The sequence below is a fragment of the Tamandua tetradactyla genome, chromosome 22 (assembly GCF_023851605.1).
Source record: "Tamandua tetradactyla isolate mTamTet1 chromosome 22, mTamTet1.pri, whole genome shotgun sequence".
In the NCBI taxonomy this organism is placed as follows: Eukaryota; Metazoa; Chordata; class Mammalia; order Pilosa; family Myrmecophagidae; genus Tamandua; species Tamandua tetradactyla.
Window position 1 is genome coordinate 11,044,499 of NC_135348.1, and position 24,011 is coordinate 11,068,509.

The following is a 24,011-nucleotide window of genomic DNA, read 5'->3' on the forward strand; positions in this document are numbered from 1 at the left end:
CTCTCCAAGGCCTGAGGCGGCATGACTCTTCCACTGCAATGAGGTGGAAGGCCCATTCTCTGCCTTTGGGGCAAACTCACCCTCTCCACGGGCTTGGGTGGGTCCACTCTCCTGGCCCGAAGCTCCCTGACTTCAGACCTCAGCCTCCATGGTTTTGCCTCTGAAGTTATTTTTCCTCCAATGTGTCCCTTCTCTGAACCCCTCAGTCCAGATTGGCAGCAGCTCTGTTTATACAGGTCCCACAGCACTCTCGTTGGCTTTCTATGCAGTAGCCTTGGATCATGCCCATTAGATATAAGGAGTTTCCACAAATCTTTCCTGGATAACTCCATGTCCGTTCCTGACTTTCTCTGAAATGGCTGGCTAGTTCCACATTTGGTTAAATCCACACTATACTCTGTAGTCTCCCTTTCTGTAGGCCCAGAATTTTCCAGGACCTCAGTTTCTGGTTTCTTTTTACTCAAGAGTTCAGTTTTCAGCTTATCTCTTTCCTTTCGCATTTCACTATAAGCTGTGAGGAGAAACCAGGCTGCACTTTCAACACTTAATTTGGAGACCTCTTCTGCTAAGTATCCAAGTTCATGGCTTTTAAAATCTGCCTTCCAGCCAAAACTACCAGTCAATTTTGCCAGATTATCTGCCATTTTAAAACAAGGATCGCCTTCCTTCCAGTCTACAATAACACAGACCTCATTTCTGTCTAGGGCCTCATCAGAGGTATCTTTAGAGTCCACATTTCTCCCAACAGTCTCTCCAAAGCATTCTAGGCCTTCTCTATCAAGCTTTTCACAACTCTTCCAGAATCTTCCCCATATCCATTTAAAAAGCCGTTCCAACATGTTTGGTATTTGCAAACTGCAGCAGCAGCACCCCACTCTCGGTACCAAAATCTGTTCTAGTTTGCTAGCTGCCGGAATGCAATATACCAGAAACGGAATGGCTTTTAACAAGGGGAATTTAATGAGTTGCTAGTTTACAGTTCTAAGGCCGAGAATTAAAACAAGTCTATAGAAAAGTCCAATCAAAGGCATCCAGGGAAAGATACCTTGGTTCAAGAAGGCCGATGAAGTTCAGGGTTTCTCTCTCATCTGGAAAGGCACATGGCGAACGCAGTCAGGGCTTCTCTCTCGGCTGGAAGGGCACATGGCAGACACGGCGTCATCTGCTAGCTTACTCTCCTGGCTTCTGGTTTCAAAAAGCTCCCCGGGAGGCATTTCCCTTCTTCATCTCCAAAGGTTGCTGGCTGGTGGACTCTCTGCTTCGTGGTGCTGCAGCATTCTCTGCTCTCTTCGAGTCTCTCATTCTCCAAAATGTTTCCTCTTTTTATAGGACTTCAGAAACTAATCAAAACCCACTCAAATGGGTGGAGACATGTTATCCCGTAATCCAGTTTAACGACCATTCTTAACTAAATCACATCAACCAGGGAGATGATCTCATTACAGTTTCAAATATACAGTATTGAATAGAGATTATTCTACTTTTAAGAAATGAGATTTATATTAAAACATGGCTTTTCTTAGGGGGCATATACCCTTTCAAACCAGCACATTAATTAAAATAGAAATTAAACTTATTGACAGAAAAGTTTTCTAATAATGCCAAATAGAAACAAATATTTCCAGGGCTATATCAGGTTCTTCACTTTATCAAAAGCTCCAATCCAAACATATTTTGAAAACTCAAAGATCACTGGAATCTAAGAAAATCTTTAGTATCAGAAAGCTGTAAAAATACTATTAAAAAGAGGATTCATTCATTTCGATCTTTGTATAATATAGGACACTTTCCTTTAAAATTCTGGCACCGTTTCCTTTCAAATAAAGATTTTGGTAATAAAAGTACAATAAATGAGAAAAAAATCTCTATTCAATTGTACCTTTGCAAACTGCTTTCCCATTTATCCTACTGAAGAAATTCAAGAGTGAAGCAATTTCCCATTATTGACAGCAGTGCTTTCCGTGCAGGACTCCACAGACCAAAAAATACTTTAAGAATTAAGTGAAAATTTAGGTTATATAAGAAAAACAATATGGAGGAGAGTTGGCGGGAGGGGAGGGTAGCGCAATCCTCTCTGGGGAAAGTGCTGTCTTTGGAGATTGTTTTGATCAGCAGTTTTGGTAAAGGAGGGAGGAGGGGATTATGCTTAAGGGATAATAAGTGTTCTGAGTGAAGCCTTTATTTGCCCACGTGGGGTGAGCACTTCAGATTCAAATTTCTGAGAATAACGGAGGGTTTTGTTGTTCTTGTCATTTTAACACTATGGCAGAGGGGAGGAGAAGGGGTGAGAGGTGTCCGCTATTGGGACATAAGTAAAGTGGTTTGTGATTTACCTGACAAAATTCTGGTTCTGATCTACAAGGTGTATATTCTTCCCTATTTCCTTCTCCATAAAATGATCTGGAAAATACACGATTCTTGCTAATATGTGGAAGACATAGATATTTTGTGGTTGAACTCAATGATAAGCATCAACTTGGATGGCAGGTGAAGCTTATTTGTGCCATATAATATGGAGAAGAGCATTTAGAGGCACTGGTGTCTATAGGGACAGACTTAGTGTTTATTGGTTGCCAGCTGTAAAATTGTTTAAGCCATTAAATCAATTCTGTTCTTTTACTAAGCTCTCAATAAGTTAAATCAAGGAGGAAGGCAACATGAAAACTTTACCTAACCAAGGCTTCTGAAAGGATATACTTAGCAGGGTTTTGAACAAATTTAGATCGAAGTTAACAGAGCAAAACACTTTGTTTTTATGCTGAACAATAGGTCTCACCAAATTTTCCACTTTGTTTTTATGCTGAACAATAGGTCTCACCAAATTTTCCACTCTTTTCTTCCTAATACTGTTAGATTTTATCTCATTAAATTCAATTCATCTACTTAAATCACCCCGGTGGCTGCAACTATTATTACCATAACAAGGAGCATTTTACAAGAATATTTTAAGATGTCCTTTAATCTTTTTATCCATTGTGCTCACACCTCCCACCTCTGTGATAATTTCTTTATTTCTCTGCATAATCATTTTAAAAAGAATTCAGTGAACACTGTGTGAGGGACTATGTACTTAGCCTAGGTAGGATTCCAAAGACAGGTCTTTGGAGTGGATCCCTGGTGTCCTGCTTGTCACCCAGAGAAGCGGAAAGCTGGAATGACTTTGTTGGACATCTAGTCCATCCTCAGTTTAGGCTAATGCCATGCTTCTCCCCACAAGCTGTTTCTAATATAGACTGTTGGCCCCTCAAAAGATCTCCAGAAACACTTTGGCCAAGAGAAGCTACGGTTGTTAGATATTCTGCAATTAAGTAGACTGCCACCATAAAAGGATCTAAGGGTATTTATTGGGTTTTAGAGTCTTCCCTATTGATTTTAAGCAGGGCTTTTGAGACTTTCAAATGGTTTGGATTGGGCAGAGTTTATGACATGATGGCTTTGCATTGGTATGCCTACTGAGGCAAAGATCTTAAAGTGAGTCTTAAAAGAAGAGCTAGCAACCTTAATAAGCAACATATTTTACTTGGTTTGCAGTCTTATCTTTGAAGAGCATGTCTTTTCTAGAGCAAGTAGTTATGTCTATTTGTTCTAAGTATGTTCAACAAAATATAGAAAAGCATGTCTGACCCAAATCTTTTTTTTAACACAAAGACCAGAAATTATGTTGGTTGCAGTTGTCACTAAAGACAAGATAAAAGGGGCAAGGTATGGACAGTGAAATTCGGTGATGAGCACTTTTGATTTCCATTTTCATTCTGTTCTGAGTTTTTATGATCTGGCTTATTGATCTGGTGTATTTTCAGTAAATGTGCAACACTTTTTTTTTCATAATGAAATACATAATTAGAAGCAATTTAAATCTAGTGCAGGCTATGCCAAAGTTTTGAAATATTTGTATTTAATTTTCTTTTGATGATTGCCTAAGATAATTTATGGCAAGTAAGTCCATATTGTTATTTATTTAGCAAATAGCTGTATAATGCTTATTACGTGCTAGGCATTCTGCTAAGTCCTCACCAAATACAAGTATGTGAATCCTTATATTGGTTTTGTAAATGGAATGTTTCATTATTGTCAAAGCTAAAATCAGACCAGAATACATTCTACTCCAGGCACTATTCTAAATGCTTTTGAAAGAATACTCAATATACTTTTCAAAACAACATTTTGGGGCAGGCAACATTAACATGGTACCCATCTTACAAGTGAGGAAACTGAGGCAGAGGGAGATGAAGAAATTGCAAGGTCCCCCAGTTAATTGTAACAGTCAGGGTTCCATCAGAGAAGCAGAATCACTGTGAGTGTGTTTTAGTTTGCTAAATTTGCTGAAATGCAATATATCAGAAATGGGTTGGCTTTTATAATGGGGATTTATTAACTTACAAGTTTACAGTTCTAAGGCCTTGAAAATGTCCAAATCAGCATATCAATAGGTGATGCTTTCTCCTCAACTGGCCACCAGGAATCTGGTACTGGTCTGTCACATGGCAAGGCAGAGGCAACTCTGCTGGTCTCTCCCTATTTCCCAGGTTTCATTGCTTCCAGCCTCTGGCTTCTGTGGTTTCCTCTCTGTTGCTGTGTTTTTTTTCCGTTCTTTTATTCTTTTCTCTTAGCTTTTCTGGCTTTTCTCTTTCAGCTTCTCTGTGTCCTTCTCTGAATTTCATCTCTAATATAGGACTTCACTAAGAGGATTTAAGACCCACCTGGGGCATGTCTCAAGTGAAATAACCTAATCCAAAGGTCCCACCCACACTCATAGAACATGATCTTTTCTGGGGTGCATACAGCTTCAAACCATCCCAGAGTAACATAGAAAACAAATTTTTATAGGGATTAGGCTTAGTTCAATGGCAGGATAGGACCTGGGTAGGTAGTCTTTGTCATCTTCCTGCCTGTTTCTGGTGCTGAGCCTGAAGGCAGCAAGGTCAGTAGTTAGGAGTGAAGTTGCATGAAGTGGCTGAAACCAATACAAGCTGGAAATGCCCATCTCTCTTTCTCCCTAGCTCTAGTCTTGATACTGGAGTGACCTGTAGGATAAGTTGACACCTTCAGCCCTCAGCTGTGCTGTCACGTGACTCAGGATTTGAAGAAGCTGAAGGAGGAGATGGGACAGGAGCTGGATTTACTATTTCCCTAGATAGTGCCCAAACCAACACGTTGAGTCATCAGATTAACAGCAGCATGTATAAGCTACAAAAACTCCTTTACTCAGCTAAACCTAAGAGTACAGCTGGATACACATGAAAAAGGGAATTTGGGGAAGCATAGTTCTGGCGTAGTTAAGTGGATACAATATTAAGTCACAAGAGTGGAAGAGTTGGAATTTCAATACAGGGAATCTGGCTCCAGTGTTTATGTTCTTAAAAACTACACAGTTCCTCTTCTCTTTTTGAGTTGAGTTTGGAGACTAATCAGGATTTATCCAAACCAAGGTCTGCAAAATATTCCATACAAAGGAAATCTTATGTATGAATAAATGTAAATTTCAGAATATGTCAAAGACTTGTTAGGAGTCCAATTTTGCCTGAAAGTAGCAAAAATAAGGGAAAGTATGAGAGATAAACTGGGAAAGTTGTTAGGACCAGACGTTTGGATCCTGTCCTCTGGATAAATACAAATTTTTGGCATTCTAAATATTGCCTTTTTCCCTCCTAATAGGTTCCAAACAGATGCTGTAGTTAAATTTGGTGTTATTATTTTCTTATGGAGTATTGTATCCAAAGTCCTTCATCTCCAGGAAATCAGTGCCAATTCTACTGGTTCTAAAGAGGTTATTGATTTTCTTGCAAATCACCAAAACTTCAGCATTACAGAGTTTGTCAAGGAAAATGGTTTTTATCTCAGCAACAACACTTTGTTGGACTGTGAATTTTTTGGAAAGCCATGTGGCCCAAAGGTAATGATTTGACATTTCTTCAAAAATCATCAATATAGTAAAGCTACCTTATTGCACAGCTTCACATTGAGATAACATTTACTACCCTGGGGAATCGATCTAAATTTTCTTAAAGGTTATGTTTCATTGACTAAGTCTTATGACCTCAGGGAGTATAGAACACCCATGAGACAAAAATCCTCTTGCAAACTTTTAGAGAGGGAAAAATAGAGGATAGGTACTGGAGAGCAGGGGAGAAGAAGGAGCACCACACAGGATTACGAAACAAAAGACAACAAGAAATTAGTTAAGTGGGGTCAGGGGACTCCAGCTCATCAGGAGCAAGAGCCCCAAATATACTGATGTCCACATATTTATTGTGCCCTTATGTGGGAATTGCTTTAGGGAGTATAATCAAAGCAAGCTTATTTTTGAATATGTCATGCCTGCAAAGCTACAAAGTTTGGTTCCCAGTTCTTTATCTCAGGAACTGTTTATTTCTTATCAGAATGCTCTCTATTCAGGTCTCTTCAGGCTCTTGAGTCAGCATCCTTGGGAGCATTTGCTTCAGCAGTTTACCACATTAGCAGGTCTCTGTGTGCCTATGACCCATGCCTTCGGCTGTCAGCCAATCACTCAAGCCCTCAGAGAACTGTCTCCAACAGATACGAACCTTCTGTGAAGGTTCTTACCGTTTAATCCCTCCAAAAGAAAAACTATTAACAAAAGAATATTTTAAGATTTCCCATTCATCAGCAAACAACCCATTCCAAGAGAGCATTTTTATCATCATTAAACAGTTATCACTTTATTTTTGTATGTGTGGTATTGAGTTAGGGGCTAAAGAAAATGAGAGGGTCCCAGCATTTAACTATGAACATATATTCATAAATATATTTTTAACATTCAACTATGAATATATCATATATAATCTCTCATAACACATAAAACCCTCTTTGACAGTTTATATAATTAATATACATTTATGAGAAAGTGCTGGCTCTGGAATCTATTAGTAAAGGAATATATAGGCAATAGGACCCCATATTTCATGTATCAGAAATTCTATAGCCTGAGCTGTTAGGTGATCCCAAGTAAACTTCACAAATACATGGTTCTGGGAGACAATTCCTTAGTCTTTTGGTGAACTCCCTTGGCACATAGTAGAGTGCACATAGTAAACAGAAAAGAAGTGCCTGAGAGATATTTGAAAGACAGCGACAGCCCTGGTCTGAACTCTTCAATTTTGAGAAGCATCTCTTCTATGCTGCTATTAATTTACAAACATATTGAAACTCACCCCCAAGGAATATTGTGTATTACAGAGGACTTTTTTGGTAATGTTCTAAAATACAGAACTTCAACTCACATTAGCTGAGGAGTAAAAGGAAGGTATCAGTTTAATTAACTGGGAAGTTGACAAGTAAGGCTGGCTTCAGAAAAGATTGGAACCAGAGACTCCAAAGTTACCAATAAGACTCAGTCTCCCCGACCATGTCTTACCTATGGTTCATTTCCTTCTGTATGAATTCTCCTACACAGAGCCAGAATGACCACTCTCATTATCATACTTAGCACTCCAGTATCCACTTAATAATCCAATGAAGACTGAAGAGCTCAATCTGGAACACATAAATTCTCAAATCGATCACTGAAGCCAGAGCACGATGGGGTATTCAGTTTAGGCTGAGTTTGTTAATATGCCCAATGGCATGGTACTGTGGGTGATGGAGAGGAACAAAGTTGTCGAGCAAGGTATTGACTACCCCATGATGAAAATACTGGATGGAGGAGAATGCTCCCTCAGAGAAAGGATGTTGCCAGATATTTTCACATTTAAAAATATGTTTGCCTGGATCCTTAGTAAATAAGGAAAAGCAAATTATTTTTAAAATGTAAAAACATTCTTATATATGGAAATGTCTCATTAAATAGTCATATATAAACTGCCAAGTGTGTATAATGAAAAAAATTGTAAATTATCAATTCAAGCACAAATCACCAGGCTGTCTCCTTTTTCTTGTTATTCCTGCGGTCTCAATTTAAAATCTGTGATTTCAAAAAATATAGAGATGAGATCGGGTGCATTCAGGGTAGTATGGCTGTGGCTATTGTGAGCCACTGTTTGTATAATATGGGTGGACTGTACCTGTGTGGATATTTCTCAAGAAAACTATTAAAAATAAAGAATAAGGCTACTATGAACATTTAAGTACAGAAAATATATTCAGAGAGATTTATACTTTATAAGTGACCACAATACTGAACTTATGTTTTATTTTTTTGATTTTCATATTGGAGGATTTTGCACATGTCTTCACTGAATATGGAAATTGTTTTACTTTTAATCATGGTGAAAATTTCCAAGCAAAGAAAAAAGTGAGTGTCTCTGGAAGAGGCTTAAGTTTGCTCTTCAATGTCCATCAGGTATCAAATTTTCTTAAATCTACCTAGAGTTCAAATCAAACAAGAATGAGTTATATTTAAGTTAATCTATTGCATTTTCTAGAACATTTTTAGAAAAAATCAGATGTAAAAAAGGCAATTTGTTTTAGAAAGAAGTTATACATGCATATTTGACGAACTGTAGAAGTCTGGAAAGTTGATGGGAAAAAAACCATTGCATGTTCTAGTTTGCTAGCTGTTGGACTGCAATATAACAGATATAGAATGGCCTTTTAAAAAGGGGAATTTAATAAGTTGCTAGTTTACAGTTCTAAGGCCATGAAAATGTCCCAATAAAAGCAAGTCTATAGAAATGTCCAAATTAAGGCATCAATAGGAGATTACCTTCATTTAAGAAAGGTCGGTGAAGTTCAGGGTTTCTATCTCAACTGGAAAGGTCCATGGTGAACGTGGCAACTTCTGCTGGCTTTTTCTCCAGGCTTCTTGTTTCATGAAGCTCCCTGGGAGGCATTTTCCTTCTTCATCTCCAAAGGTTGCTGGATGGTAGACTCTGGTCGTCTCATCATTCTGGCAGCTCTTTCAGATCTCAAGCCTTTTCCAAAATACTTCCTCTTTTAAGGATTCCAGTAAAGTAACCAAGACCCACCTGGAATAGGTGGCATCATGTCTCCATCTGATTACCCACAATTGAATGAGCCACATCTCCTTGGAGATAACCTAATCAAGCTTCCAACCTATAGTACTGAATAGGGGTTAGGAGAAATGGCTGCCTTTACAAAATGGGATTAGGATTAAAACATGGCTTTCCTAGGGTACATAAATCCTTCACACCAGCACACTGTGCAAAGAAAGTTGTTTTGATGGAGTCTAGCAAAGCCAGGCTTTCCTAGAGGTGCATTTGGCCTAAGAAATGTGCTGGCTACATTGAAGAGTGACTGGTACTGCTCTAACCCAAGGTTAATTCCCACTTTTTGTCTGGTGCAACCATTTCTTGTATTACACATTTAGAGGTATTCAGAATTGTGGTTTTATAATTGAAGAACCCAAATGTTGATGATTTAAGTATCCCAGATCACAAAATGAATGACAAAGCTAAGGAATAACCCAAATCTCCTCACCTCTCCAGCCAAATTCCAGATGAATGAGGCATTGGCTACTTTTAAAGAAGTCCTCTTATGGTACATTTCCTGACTTTCCTCTGTATCCCATTCAAGATAGTCTTTCTCGTGGCCAAACACAACACTGCACACTGCAGCACTCATATACATGCTTAATATTTTCAAGGGATTCAAATATTAGCCATGGGGTCAACTGAAATATCATATCATGACATTTGCAAGCTTGAATTTCTCAAATGCAATCCTCAAATTCAAAGCAGCATTCCATAAGTTAAATGGTGCCATGCTGTTATTCAAGAACCTCCAGTTAAATGTTTCTTAGAGGATCATAAAAGCCCCAGAGAATTATACCCCCAAGTTATAAATTGAATTTTAAGGAGGCTTATTAAATGTGAGTACATAAGCAGTTGAGTCATTCACAGAAAAATAATCATATTCCCAAATCCAACTCTTCCCCTCATAGCTGGAAATTATGACTAGTGAGGAATTTTCCAGAAGTTTAGTCTTAAACTTCTTCATCTGCCAGAAGTATAAATAAATAGTACACGTCTTCACTCTTATGGGAAAATGAGTTCAAAATTTAAATAAGCTCAGAGACTTCAATGCTCCTTAACAACCAAGTGGCAACTTGGCGAGGAGAGTTCCAGAAGAAATAGGATGCTTAGCAGTCACACTGTACTACGGCAATCATCAAAGATGAGAAGCTGAGGTCTTTTAAAATGATTCAATCCTAAAAAGTATGTCTTAGGTATTTAATTTTCATGACTTTTTAAAAATGAAAAGTGATCGAATCCTGATTTTGGCTATTACTTGACTTTAGGTAAGTCAAATGCTATCATCAGATTGTAAAACGAAATCCTAAACCTGCACAGAATGGACGGGGGAAAATCTATTCTTGTTTCAGGACGAATTCACTGATGACCCAAGCCTTGGTTTTGTCGACGCTGGAATCATCTTTGTTATCCACTCGCCAATGATGGTGCCTCAGTTTGATGGCTTAGGATTGACCTGCCCTGTTGGAACGCATGCCCGCTTAACAATCCGCCATGTGAAGGTAGATATTCACAAGACGTAGCTTTCCGAGGAAATCAGGTGGGGCAGTGAACACATATATACATAAATAATACTTTTCACTAGAAACCCTTTACTCCTGTGCCTGTAGACCCCCGCTGGAAACTGCAGTTTCCTTTCAGATTCTTTCCCTCTACTCTGGAGGCAAATATTGAGTAAAATCAGTGAACTCACATATACAATGTCAGTGAAAGCTAGGAAGTTTCTCACAGCCAAGGGAATGTCAAAGATAAGGTCATTCATTAGATATGAAGAGGTGCCAGAACTGCTGTGTTGTCTGAATGGGACTGTCTGGGAAGGAGTGGGGAAAGCAGAATTTTGGAGTTGGACATGACTGGCAGGTTTCCATTTTCCTGCCATTTGCTCAGCCATTTTCTTAATTAACTTCCTGGATTTCCGGCTCTTCTCTGCACGTGATTAATACATAGTCTAAGTGAACTGACAAGAAGAAAGCACTTACCATATTGCCTGGCACGTGATAGTTGCTCCAAATTTTTTGTAATTTTGTTTGCTGCTTCAGGGTATGTGCTGATTAATATGCCGATGCATCATTTGCATACATGATAAAATAATACATTTTTTGCCTTATACGAGTTAATTTTTAGAACAGTCAGTTTGACTTTATTGATTTGTTTCAGGTACAGAGCATTTGGGATGTATGTTAATGGACTGCTAGGATACTTACTTTCAGGGACGTTGAGGTTACTAGAGCAGGCAAAGTAGGCAAATGCACAGTCAACTAAAAAAAAGAAAATCAAGTTCCAAGAGACAGTAAAATGTATGTCAACTTCTCTTTTGGGGGTGGAAAATGGGTGAAGACTGAGAAAACTCTCCTGAACCAGGGGTTTATTTTATCTCAAGACAGTTCATCAAGAGTACCCATGGGGAGAATGCAACCCTAAAATCAAGCTGAAGAATTTTAGCAGCTACAGTACTTCCGGCTGTTTGAAGGAATGCAAAGCCAGGCACATAGAAAAGCATTGTGGATGTTTGCCTTTTCTGCTTCCTGGTAAATAAAAAATGACTTCACTATTACTTAATTATATTTGATTTCAAACACAAGAAGGCAACATAGCATTGGCTCATTTCCCTTCTTGCAAAATTCTATGTGGAAAATCATCCATTTGCCCAATACAACTTCAACTGACAGATTTTTAAATCACAGAAACACAGCAGAGATTTCTGGAAAAGAAAAGAAACATGGGTTATCAGTGGCAGGTCCCTAATTTTTACTTGCAAACTGTAAAATTGGGTGTTCTCAAAATCTGAAACTGTACCAACTTTGGGGACTACCCTGTGCTTTCAGGAACATTACCTTATTTGGTTAAATCCTTATGAATCCCTCTAAGTCTGCATATAGATGAAGAAATTCAGGTTCATAGATGTTAAATTAATTAGCTACACTACCTCCATTAACAATTTATAAGATCCAGTCCCCGAAGTTAGGTTTTCAGACGTCAGTTGTTTCCAAAATTTCATTGTTAATTTTTGGGGAAGAAACATCATTGCAAGAAGAAAGGCATATTTTTGAAAAGTGAGGTTTTTCCCTAACAAGGTTGGAGGTAGATTTTTTTCCTCTTTTTTTGCTTATTTCAGTTCCTTCACAAAGATCACTTCCTTATAGTTACCTAACCTACCCACAACCATTCATAAGTAGATACTCTATTTCCAGGATCATTGACTAAACATGTTACCTGCAAAGACCAACATGGGTTCTATGAAACGATAAATATTAAGGGGGCTAAGGCTTTGGAATCAGCCCCAGAATTAAACCCAGCTCAGACACATATGCACCTTATTGTGTATCTCCAGGTTCACAACAGGTGTTTAATAGATATTGGTGCTTACCTGCCTATCACACACATGTATAACAATGGATAGAGAGCAGCAGAGAGGATGCACAGAAAGTGTCGTGTTCCCCAACTGTGATCTTGGGAAAATCACTTTCTGAGGCTTAGTTTTTTTTTTTATCCATATAATAATGATTCTCATATCACAGGATTGTGGCCAGGATACAATCAAAAGAGATGGGGGTACGAGGGTAGTTCGGTGGTGGAATTCTCACCTGCCATGCGGGAGACCCAGGTTCGATTCCCGGTCCATGCACTACCCAAACACAAACAAACAAGCAAAATAAACGAACAAAAAGAATTCAACAAATGGCGTTGCAGTAATGGGATACTCACATGGAAAACTAATGAAATGTGACACTGCCATGCAGCACACCAAAAAAAAAAAATTCACATGAAGTGATAAATGTGAAAACAGGGTTAAATGTAAACACTGCCAATATTTGTTAACAGTATTATTCCCACTTAAAGATTTTAGAAAGGTACAAACACACAAGGAGAAACCTGGAAAGTGATCAAAATATTATTTTTCCTCCCAGCATATATATTTTATCGGGTGCTATTTTGTTTTCATGCCTTTTCTCACAACAGAACAGAAATGTGTGTATACGTGTGTTGCATGTGAGCATAAGTGAGGAAGATATTTTTGTCAATATTTTATGTTTTATAAAATGTAAGGCCTCTATATGATACATTTATTGTCTTTAAGGAAACGGGATAGAGTGTGGCCTACAAAAGTTCTACAACTGTGTCTCTCCTATTCTTGGTAAGTGGCTTGACTTGTTTATTTTAAGGAATTGTAGTAAAGCCCCTTAGAGGAATATAAGACATTAAATCACACTAATGAGGAGTCAGAAATGAAAAAGAATATAGAATGTGAGAGGGATTCTTTCAACGCTCTTAAAATGATGACCAGTATATTGCATAGACAGAGAGAATAAGACAAGTGCCTGTGAATTTAAGACATACCTGAATTCAAGGCACACGGTCTTTTGGTTTCCTAGCTACTAAAACAAATAATATACAAAAGGTTGGCATAAGCAATGGGAATTCATTGGCTAAAAGTTTGGGGGCTACAAGTTCAAAATCTAGGTGTCAGGAAGGTAATGCTTTCTCCCCCCCAAAGATTGTGGTATTCTGGGGCGAGCGGCTGGTGAGCCCTGCTCCTTGGTTCTCCTGTCACATAACAAGGCACATGGTCACAGCTTCTCCTTTCTTTTCTGATTCCATTCACTTTCAGCTTCTGGCTCCCACCTGAGGCTTCCCACTCCACGTCCAGTTTCCTTTAGTTAAAAGGACTTGAGCCACATCAGATTAAGGTGCACCCTCGTTTAGTTTGGGCACCCCTAAAGTAATAACATCACAGGTTCAATTTACAGATTGACTCACACCCACAGGATCAGGGATTGAGGCCTGAACGTGCCTGTACAGGGAGCATGATTCAGTCCCCAACACATAGTGACAAAGTAACAGGGAGGGAATTTCAATTTTCATTTCCAAATCTGCAGATTTTTTTTTTCATTTTCCTTTTTTTTATAATCAAAATTGCATCGTTTTTTTTCTTTTTACATAAATAAAATATGTTTGCTGGGAATAAGTCAAACTTTACAGACTGGAAAAGAATCCATGTATAAATCAGTAGATGCTGCTTTGCTCTGAGAGGTACTCTCACCATTTGAGTGACAATATTTTCATTAATTCATCCCCTTATACAAGAAGAATATACAAATATAAATATACAAATATAAATTTAATTTATAAATTAAATATAATTATATATATATACATAATTTTACCTAAATAGAATCATTACAGTGCATGACATATTTACTGGGCACTAATAATTCTTAAATAGCATTTAAAAAATATTTTGATCAAATCTTCACATCCATTCATGGTGTACAATCAATGGCTCACAATATCATCACATAGTTGTGTCTTCATCACCATGATCATTTTTTAGAACATTTGCATCACTCCAGAAAAAGAAATAAAGAAAGAACTCATACATCCTATACCCCTTACTCTCCCTCTTATTAAACATTAGTATTTCAATCTACCCAATTTATTTTACCCTTTATGCCCCCTATTATTTATGCACTTTTTAACCATATTATTTTTACTCATCTGTCCATACACTGGATAAAAGGAGCATCATCAGACACAAGGTTTTCACAATCACAGTCACATTATAAAAGTTATATCTCTATACGTTCATCTTCAAGAATCAAGGCTACTGGAACACAGCTCTATCGTTTCAGGTACTTCCCTCCAGCCACTCCAATAAATCATAAACTAAAGAGAGATATCTATATAATGCATAAGAACAACCTCCAGGATAACCTCTCAACTCTGTTTGAAATCTCTCAGCCACTGACACTTTATTTTGTCTCACTTCTCTCTTCCCCCTTTTGATCAAGAAGAATTTCTCAATCCCTTCTGGTGGGTCCTGCCTGGCTCATCCCAGGATTTCTCTCCGATGTTGCCAGGGAGATTTATACCCCTGGGATTCATGTCCCACGTAGGAGGGGAGCAGGGTGAGTTCACCTGCTGAGTTGGCTTAGAGAGAGAGGCCACATCTGAGCAACAAAAGAGGTTTCTAGGGGTGACTTAGGCATAAATTTAAGTAGGTTCAGCTTATCCTTTGGATAAGTTAAACAACATTTAAAAAATGTGCATACTGCCATAACTTATCATAAACTGTAACCAATGTTAACAATCTAATATCACCTACCATAATATTCCCTACATATAATAACTTCATATTTAGGACTTTTTGTGATAAAATGACATCATATTAAATACCCTTACATGAATCTTTCTTTTGTTCCCCATTGTAGAATATCTCCAAAACAAAAGGAATATGGTTAACGTTTTTCTTTTTAATGATTGCAAAATAGTTCATGGTGTAGGCATGTTTTTTCAATGGGACTTAAGCTAGAAGGGATCTTATATATTTTTATAGTTTACAAGCTGAATCAGAGAAATCATATTATTGACTAATAAAGTTTAAGTTATATTACCACATTTCTTCTGATTATCTTATCACTGAAAAGGGTTAAGGGGGGAGCTTGAAGAAACAACTTGTGCATTCTATTATTTAGGGCTGTCATCCTGTTGGATAATGGGGTGAGACGTGTGTGTGTGTGTGTGTGTGTGTGTGTGTGTGTGTGTGTAAGGAAGGGCTGATAGTTACTGCAACAGTTTTCAAACAATAGAGGCTACATAGCAACTGTTGCCTGAAGGAATATGAAAGTCAGAGGTCGGAAAACAAGCCCAAAATTGATGACAATTAGAGGTGGGTGGGAAAGAGTTGGTGAATAGAGATTTGGGAAGACCACAGAGTTTCCGTGACAAAACCAAAGGGAGAAAAAAGGAACCTGAAAATCTACCAAGAGTGAGAAGCAGTGAGAACAGCCATGGAATGTGGTCCAAATGAAAGCTGGAGACAACAACCGCCTTCTGCAGGGGGCTCTTTTTCCAGTTCATATGAACACCTAAGGCTGCTCTAAAGGGTGCAGGGTGGACTGAGGTTGGAGAACATCAGTGGCTGATTTAGAAGTTACAGGGTCCACAGAAATGAGCCTCCAAACACATATTTCACACCGTATGTATTGGGACAAGTCTAAGGATCACTTTAGCTTAAACCTGAATCACTGGCTTTTAGGAATGCTTCCCCTCAAAGGGGTGTACGATCCTATGAACAACTTCCCATATTTCTATTGTCCAAATGTCTGATATTTCATGGAAACAGACATAAGACTTCCTGGAAAGAAGTTCATATTTTTAACAAAGATCTGGACCCAATGTCTCAGTGCCTCAATGCATTCAAGGATAATAAATCTTATGTTTTTTACTCTGTTTCCTTTGCTGTATTCTTACTAAAATATAAACAATATTTTCTTAAAATACAGTAATTGAAATTAACCATTTTTTAACCTTGGAAATGAAATTTTGACCTTTGAAAAAAAGCTCTGTCCTCCCCACTGTGAAATAATCCTCTTCTCTAACCACCCTGATTTTCATTCCAGATGACATCGAAGCTAAGGGATTGTGTACAATGGGAAGGCATAATTCCAGCTGCCCTGTACCTTGCGAAGAAACACAATATCCTGCTACTGTCTCTTATTCCACTTTTCCAAGTAAAAGAGCTTTGAAATATCTTTCAAAGAAGTTGAATCAAAGCCAAGAATATATCAGGTAATCTTATTTGTCTTGTAAATTATTTGTAATCAACACGAGTATTTACTCAAAACCATAATAGACTCAAGAAATAAAATACTGGTCAATGATAGGGGACAATAGCTTATGCTACTGAATTAACAATAAAGTGCAGGATTTTAAAGTTAGAGAGGATCGTTTCTTTCAATCCTCTAATTTAAAACTGAGAAGAATAAAATGATGACTGCTGGAGTAACGTGCTCGTGACCACACCTAACTGGGGAAAAAATTTTTAGACCTAACTGGGGAAAAAATGCTGTCAAACATCCATTCATGCTTCACCATATGAAGATCTCCTGCATATTATAAATTTTGAGCTTTCTAATAACTGTATAAGGTAGATGAAATAGAAACTATTATTCTCATTTTAAAGATGAGGAAACTGAAGCACACTGTATTTTAAGGGTCTACCCCCTAAAGTTAGTCAATGACAGAAAGAACTTATGTCTAAGACCTTTGACTCTGCTTCCTATATATCTTTCATAGAAACATAGCTCCAATTTTACTAATTAACTGAGTATTAAATTTCTTTCTTTTTCTGCTACACCATTCTGCCTATTAGATATTACAAATCAAGCTTGCTAAAGAAGGAAGGAATCTTAACATTTACCTTTGTATTTTTATTTATATTTTCAGGTCTAAATCTGCAGCCAATAATATAGTACACTGGCATTTGTGCTTATACCTATTATAATAAAATGTATTAAGGTTAATCTACATTTGCACAATGAAATACCTAACTTTGGAAGCATGCTTTGATTCCATTTTAAGCCCGGAATTTGGGAATTCTATGGAATCTGTTCAAATCATAAGAAACATATACAAATTCATGAAGTGAAAAATGCCCTCTCCGTGTAAATGCCTAGATAATAATGCAGTCTTGCAAATGGGAAAGAAAAATATTTTCACCAGGTTAGGAATGCTAGGCTATGATTTCAAACACCTGGCAGGTAGAAAGAAGAAAAGCTAGCAAACCTGTGATTATATCTTTGTTCCCACTTATGTCCATAGCATAGCCTTCTCTTTGTGCTCCATTTTAATAAGCAAACTGATTTCTTTGTGGTATCTTTCCCTTTTTTACTAGTGAAAAAGCACTTTGTGTGAATTTTTGGCTGATAACGATCTCTTGGGTTTCATAATTATGCAGAGAATGTATTATATTCCTCTGTTTTGGAGACCTATTGGTGAGTTAGAAAAGAATCCTATGTATACAACAAGAAGATCTTAGAAAACAGTATACTTCCCAAAACTCAGATTATTGTTAAGTAGCTCTCCAATTAGTCCTAGCATAAGGACTAGGCATGTGGAACCTTGCCGGGTTGTGAGTCTTACAGGAAGAAGAAGGCAAGTGACCGACAATGTGGCTGAACCCTGGGACTACCCAAACTCTAGAGAGAGGGCGGTTAGAGGTCACAAATACAATTATGAAACTGTTTTCTGTACACATACCAGAAATCAAAATGTAGTAGTATCAGAAAACACGGATACAGTTTGTCAGGAGAACAGACATGAAACCAGCAGCAGTAAGATTTAAACTGAAGCAGCTGCTGACTGAATGGTGAAACCTGATATGTATTTCTTCCTGGGGCAGAAACCAATCCCTGAGTACTATAAACCCAAGGCCTCAAGTGTCAGTTGCTGGGCAGGCCATGGTGGTTCAGCAGGTAAGAATGCTTGCCTGCCATGCCCGAGGACCCAGGTTTGATTCCTGGTGCCTGCCCATGTTTTTAAAAAAAAAAAAAAAAAAAAGGTGTCAGTTGCTGAATCCCATTAGAAGGAAGATGAGGCGGTTAACTTGACTCAGATGGGCAGGGTGGAGATGAAGATAAAAGTAAATTGTGGCTGAGTTTAGGCCAACGTAATAAGTTAAAAAAAAAAAAGTGAATTTTACATTTTTCCCATTTTAACTTAACAAATCTTGAAGTGAAATTGTGTAAAATCACTTGCTTTATGCAAAACCAATTCATTCCCCTCTATGCAGCCCTCCTGTTCAAATACCTGGATCCAACTCTTTAAAGTTATTAAATGCAACACATTCTATTTTTCTTTGATCTCCTTGCTGTCTGTGAAGGGCAGATTTTTATAATCATGCGTCTCTGGACACAAATATTCTTGGATTTAAATCCTGAACAACTGCATTAGTCCCATGAGGCACAGATTTGGTGAGACGCAAATTACTAGGGCAAACCAGCTGCCTGAGAGAAGTTGAGCAAATATCACAATAGTTTTGCGAGGGGTGAGTTTATCTTCTCTTGAAAACATGAATGGATAATGCTTAGAAATGGTCATGGATTCTGTACTTGGGAAATTACACATTATCAGTGTTCATGCAAATGAGGAGTACAACAGGGTATGACTAAAATTTCTAGACTTCCAAGACAACTTTACTATTTCCTTCACTTTGGCAAATGTTTTATTATTTGTAAATATCACTATACCCCAAATTATCTCTTTAAACATACCACATTCTCCTGTTACCCTGGGTTAAACCAATGAAATTACAAGTAAACATATTAACAATACATTTTTGAATTAAGCATGGTAGGGGATATTGATTTCTAAAACTGTAAACAATAAGGAGAGTGATTTATAGCCATGTCCTTTAGATATATTAAAGAACACCACAATATTCCAGGAAACATTGTTAATAGGCTCCATTCTTAATGAGAGATATCCAGTGTCATATGAAACTTGTCAGGTGGCTTGCTTTCCACTTCGTTTTATAAGACTTAATGTTAATATTTGTCCATTCAGTCACTGGTTTTGTCTTTAATTTGTTCACTTATTTGCCCACTTAAAAAATATGTATAATGAACACGAACTGGGTTTCAGGGTTCAGGGTGTCTTCTGGGCATTAGGGATATACCTCAATCTACAACAGATGAAAAACCCTATCTTCATTGCTCTTATTTCCATTAGGGCAGAGATGGACAATAAAGCTATGTAGTTCAGTCAGATGGTGCTGAGTGCTGCGAAGGGAAAGGAAAAAGAGAAAAGGAGCAAGGGAGAGCCAGAGTAGGTGAGGGCTGCCCTCAAGTTGTGATTTGTGGTTAGACGAAACACTCCTGAGAAGATGTTGGGCGAAGACCTAAAAGCAGGACTTCACAAACATTTTGGTTTCAGGATCCCTTTAGACTCTCAAACATTTCTGAAGAGCCCAGTGACCTTTTCTTTGTATGGCTAACCATCAGTTTTACCATGTAAGAAACTTAAACAGTGAAATGTGTATTTATTAATGTTTTTGAAACAACAATAGTGTATTAGTTAGGGTTCTCTAGAGAAACAGAATCAACAGGAACTCTTGCAAATATAAAATTTATAAAAGTGTCTCACATGTCCGCGGGAACGCAGAGTCCAAAATCTGCAGGGCAGGCTGTGAAGCCAATGACTCCGATGGAGGGTCTGGACAAACTCCACAGGAGAGGCTCACCGGTCTAAGCAGGAATAGAAACTGTCTCTTCTGAATCCTCCTTTAAAAAAGCCTTCCCCTGATTAGATTAAGCATCACTCATTACAGAAGACACTCCCCTTGGCTGATTACAAATGGAATCAGCTGTGGATGCAGCTGATGGGATCATGATCCAATTCTACGAAATGTCCTCATTGCAACAGACAGGACAGCACTTGCCCAACCAGATAAACAGGTACCACCACTTGGCCAAGTTGACACGTGAACCTGACCATGACAGACAGTAAACATAAATAAGACTTTAATGAATAACAGCTGTTTTGAATGAAAAATTTAGGTAGAGGAATGGTATTGTTTGAGATTTTTTTGCAAATCTCTTTTATGACTCGCTTAGTGGAATGCAGCTGGATTTTTTATTTTACTTGTGCCTTCAATCTGTTGTGTTGTCTTGGTCGAAGAATAAGAAGAAAATCTTGCCGCAAATATATTTAATTAGAAAAGGGAGGACTACTTTAGCAACCCTTTTTAAAGAATTGTGACTATTTTTCTTTGATTCCACACCCAAACTCAACAAGTGGTAACTTTTTTAAATGTTAGTTGCAATGTGGTTCACAACAGTTGCCCTCTAGGGAGTCGGATTGTTCGCCTACTTAAAATTTGATTCAGATGTCAAAACTGATAATACCACACACACATCAAGAAAAAATGAGGCAGGCCATGGTGGCTCAGTGGCAGAGTTGTCACCTGCCATGCTGGAGACCCAGGTTTGATTCCCAGTGCCTGCCCATGCAAAAAAAAAAAAGAACGAAAAACTCTATTATTAACATAATGAGGCTTTCTGGGAAGAGAAGGAAAAGCTTCATAGCAGGCCCTCACTGGCTATACATTTCTTTTTAATACCATTACCAATCTCATCAGAAAAGTCTTTAAGTATTGGGAAGCTGTCAATTTTATCTTAGCAGACACGAATTTTCGAAGTTGTAGTCTTTGCTTGAGAGCCTAAAATTTTTTACTGGCCACAAATACTGTTCATTCTTTTCCTTGAAGAAACAGGTTCGCTTTATTCATTTTTGTGAATGTGTATGCCAAATATCCTGGTCTGAGTTATCATAGTTATTCATTCTTTCAAGTAAAAATGACGCTCCATGTAAAAAGTGGCTAGCTAGCTTTTTTTTGAAATAATGATCACAGTGAAAATGTGAACTAATGTTTTAGTGTATTATGGAAATTGCTTTTTTCACCTTGTGAACCTCAAATTTCTGAACCAGATTTTGAACATTACTACTGTTTTTTTGTTGTTGTTTACATGGGCAGGTACCAGGAATCGAACCCGAGTCTCTGGCATGACAGGCGAGAACTCTGCCTGCTGAGCCACCAAGGCTGCCCTGAACATTACTACTGTTAAGCAGGAGTTTGAAGTAATTCTGACAATTTTGAGCTGTGTTTACTCTGATCTTATCCCCAGGGAGAATCTTGTGCACATTGAAATAAACTACAGTGACTTAAACTATAAGATAACCCAGCAGCAGAAAGCAGTGAGTATGCCTGAGTTACTTGGTAAGTGTTATTTAGTTGCCCCTCAATTTTCTGTTACTTTCTGTCACACTTTTCCCTTTCCTATTTGGGGTTAGCTTATCGGTGGAGGAACAAGAACGAATCTAGGTGTCTTTCACCTGTCACATAAATCTGACCCTTTGCACTTTGTAGAAAATGCCTCTCATGGGCCACTAAGGAACTTTGGCAAAGAAAAGGCTGGTTTTGATCATCTCACCCAGACACAGCATCTTACTTCTCTTGAGACACCGTCCTCAGCAGGAGACTATTGCGGTGTTTCATCAGTTCTATGTTTGTATAGAGTGTCAGCGCCTCTTACCTCCATACAGGGCTTCAACCAAGAGAGTGTTAAAAAGAAGCATCTAAAGAAATCATGCTGGCCATTTAGATTACAATCACTTCTGCTGACTCGCATTCATTGCACCATCTGCCACAACTTAATTGCTTATTTCTCAGCTCTCACTGCATATTAGAGGAACCCATATAAGAGATAGAAATGGGTATGAAAGGCAGACATAAGGATAGCAGTCAGACATGGAAGCAGAGGCCCTGTAGAGGAAGGAAACACAAATACCCCAAAGCTCTTGGAGAAGCCTGTATTTCACGACCACACTTAACAAAAATGGAACGGTTCTAAGAATGACCCAGCACTTGAGGAAAAGATTCCTAATGTAGTCTAGATGAGAAGTCAGTGATACGTCCATGGATTTGAGCAAACTGAAATGTTACAAATGCTTAAAAAGAAATAAGGTTTGGACACTTGAAGTCACAAATTGCTTGAAATTTATTTTTTTGCTGGAAAGTATCATCATCCAATAATGCCATCTGAATTATGGTGCATGGCTGCTCTGTGAATACAGGGAAGTGAATTTGTAATTATATAAGTGCTTTAAAGATTTTGCCTAGATTTTTATATCCTTTAAAGGCTTTAGGTTATATTTTTGAAAGTGGAGTTTAGGTTTGTTTTTATTCCTCTTTCTTAAGATGATTTGTACGAATGCTACTTTCAGATGGTATCAGTTATTACCTTATTTACTCAAAAACTTAAGATAATGTGATTAACTCATCTTCATATAATGACAGTTTTATGTGTAAATTATTAGATTCAAATAATTTAACCGTTAATAATGTTTCCTTTGCTTATTTTAAAGACGCAGTGACCCATTCACTTTGTTTATTGGTTTTATTGCAGCAGATCTTGGCGGTCAGCTGGGCCTGTTTTGTGGAGCCAGTATGATTACAATTATAGAAATTATTGAATATGTATTCACCAGTTTCTACTGGATATGTGTTTTATTTTTGCTGAAGATACCTGAAATGCCCCAGAGGGCTTCTCCACCTCAAAATCAACTGGGGAACTCAAAAGGCATAGAGGAATGCTAAAGTTTGCTTGGATAAAAGCAAGGAATTTGATTTTTTTTTCACAATATTTTCAGATTTATTCATGTCTAATTCATTGTTACATATCTAGGTTACAGTAATTGGATGCTCTCTCTAAAAACCCTTGTAGACATCTATCTGTCCATATATATCTTTGTCCATCTACCTGTGTGTAATGTATGCTTATACAAATGTTGAATTACATAAAATGAAGAAATGGAAACTATTTTGTTCAGCCTTGTATCCCTAGCAACCTAGTAGAGAGTGTATGAATGAATTTTGCATAATGGAAAAGGCAATGTTTATGACCCAATATGTAAATTAGACCAGATCAACAAACTATACTTGAAAAGTTATTTATTCAGAAAACAACATGTATAATTTCTGCATTGTGCAATTTTTGAGAAGTTCCACATGCACTAAAATTAAATGTAATTTTTCCTTTTTTTCTGGAAAGAAATGTGCAACTGACTTTTAAAGGAGCAGGAATCTATATTTCCTGTGGAGGTGGGTACATAAATATATTTGAAAGTAGAAATAAATTTGCAGGCTATTGGAAGTACAGAGTGTTTTATCATTTCTCCAAGTATTTCTAAGCATTTATTTAATCTAAGGAGGAGACTCAAGATTTGCAATGTTTTCACTATGCTGCACGAAATCAACTTACTTTCAGCTTCTCGGACGGATTTAATCAACATGAATTGTTCTGACTCCTCAAAGATATTTGAGACAATAATAAAATCAAAGAATTCTGACCAGGAATTCTTTATGCTTGGTGTTTCTGGGTCCCAGGAGAATAATTCCTGATATTTTGAAATTGTGTTTTCAAGCTTAATTATAAGCAAATGTTAGTGCCCATGGAACGAGGCCAGAGCCATCTAGCAGTACACGGTCAGGTTACAAATAAGGATATTTCATGACCCATAAATCCCAATTCCAACACCCTAGAGAACTTCTCTCACAGGAATGCAATGTGCTAGGAAGTTCTTCATATCATGGGGTCTGATAGGAAGTTGGAATCAATCTACACATCCACCAATGGGCAAATGCATAAGTACATTTTGTGCATGGACTCTATGGAAGACTCTGCAGCAGAGAGAAGCCAGGAATTAAATGCATTCCTAACAATA

The 24,011-nt window shown here is 37.7% G+C and overlaps 1 protein-coding gene across 1 annotated transcript in view; it reads left to right on the forward strand.

The window, feature by feature from the left end:
- ASIC5 (acid sensing ion channel subunit family member 5) overlaps window positions 1-22,884 on the forward strand; it is a 35,727-nt gene extending 12,843 nt beyond the window's left edge. The window contains exons 3-10 of the mRNA XM_077139572.1: window positions 5,656-5,893; window positions 8,174-8,299; window positions 10,301-10,450; window positions 11,329-11,476; window positions 13,027-13,083; window positions 16,349-16,517; window positions 21,413-21,504; window positions 22,694-22,884. Of these exons, the coding sequence (XP_076995687.1) occupies window positions 5,656-5,893; window positions 8,174-8,299; window positions 10,301-10,450; window positions 11,329-11,476; window positions 13,027-13,083; window positions 16,349-16,517; window positions 21,413-21,504; window positions 22,694-22,884 (1,171 nt within the window). The remainder of the gene's footprint in view (window positions 1-5,655; window positions 5,894-8,173; window positions 8,300-10,300; window positions 10,451-11,328; window positions 11,477-13,026; window positions 13,084-16,348; window positions 16,518-21,412; window positions 21,505-22,693) is intronic.
- Window positions 22,885-24,011: the final 1,127 nt, after the last annotated feature.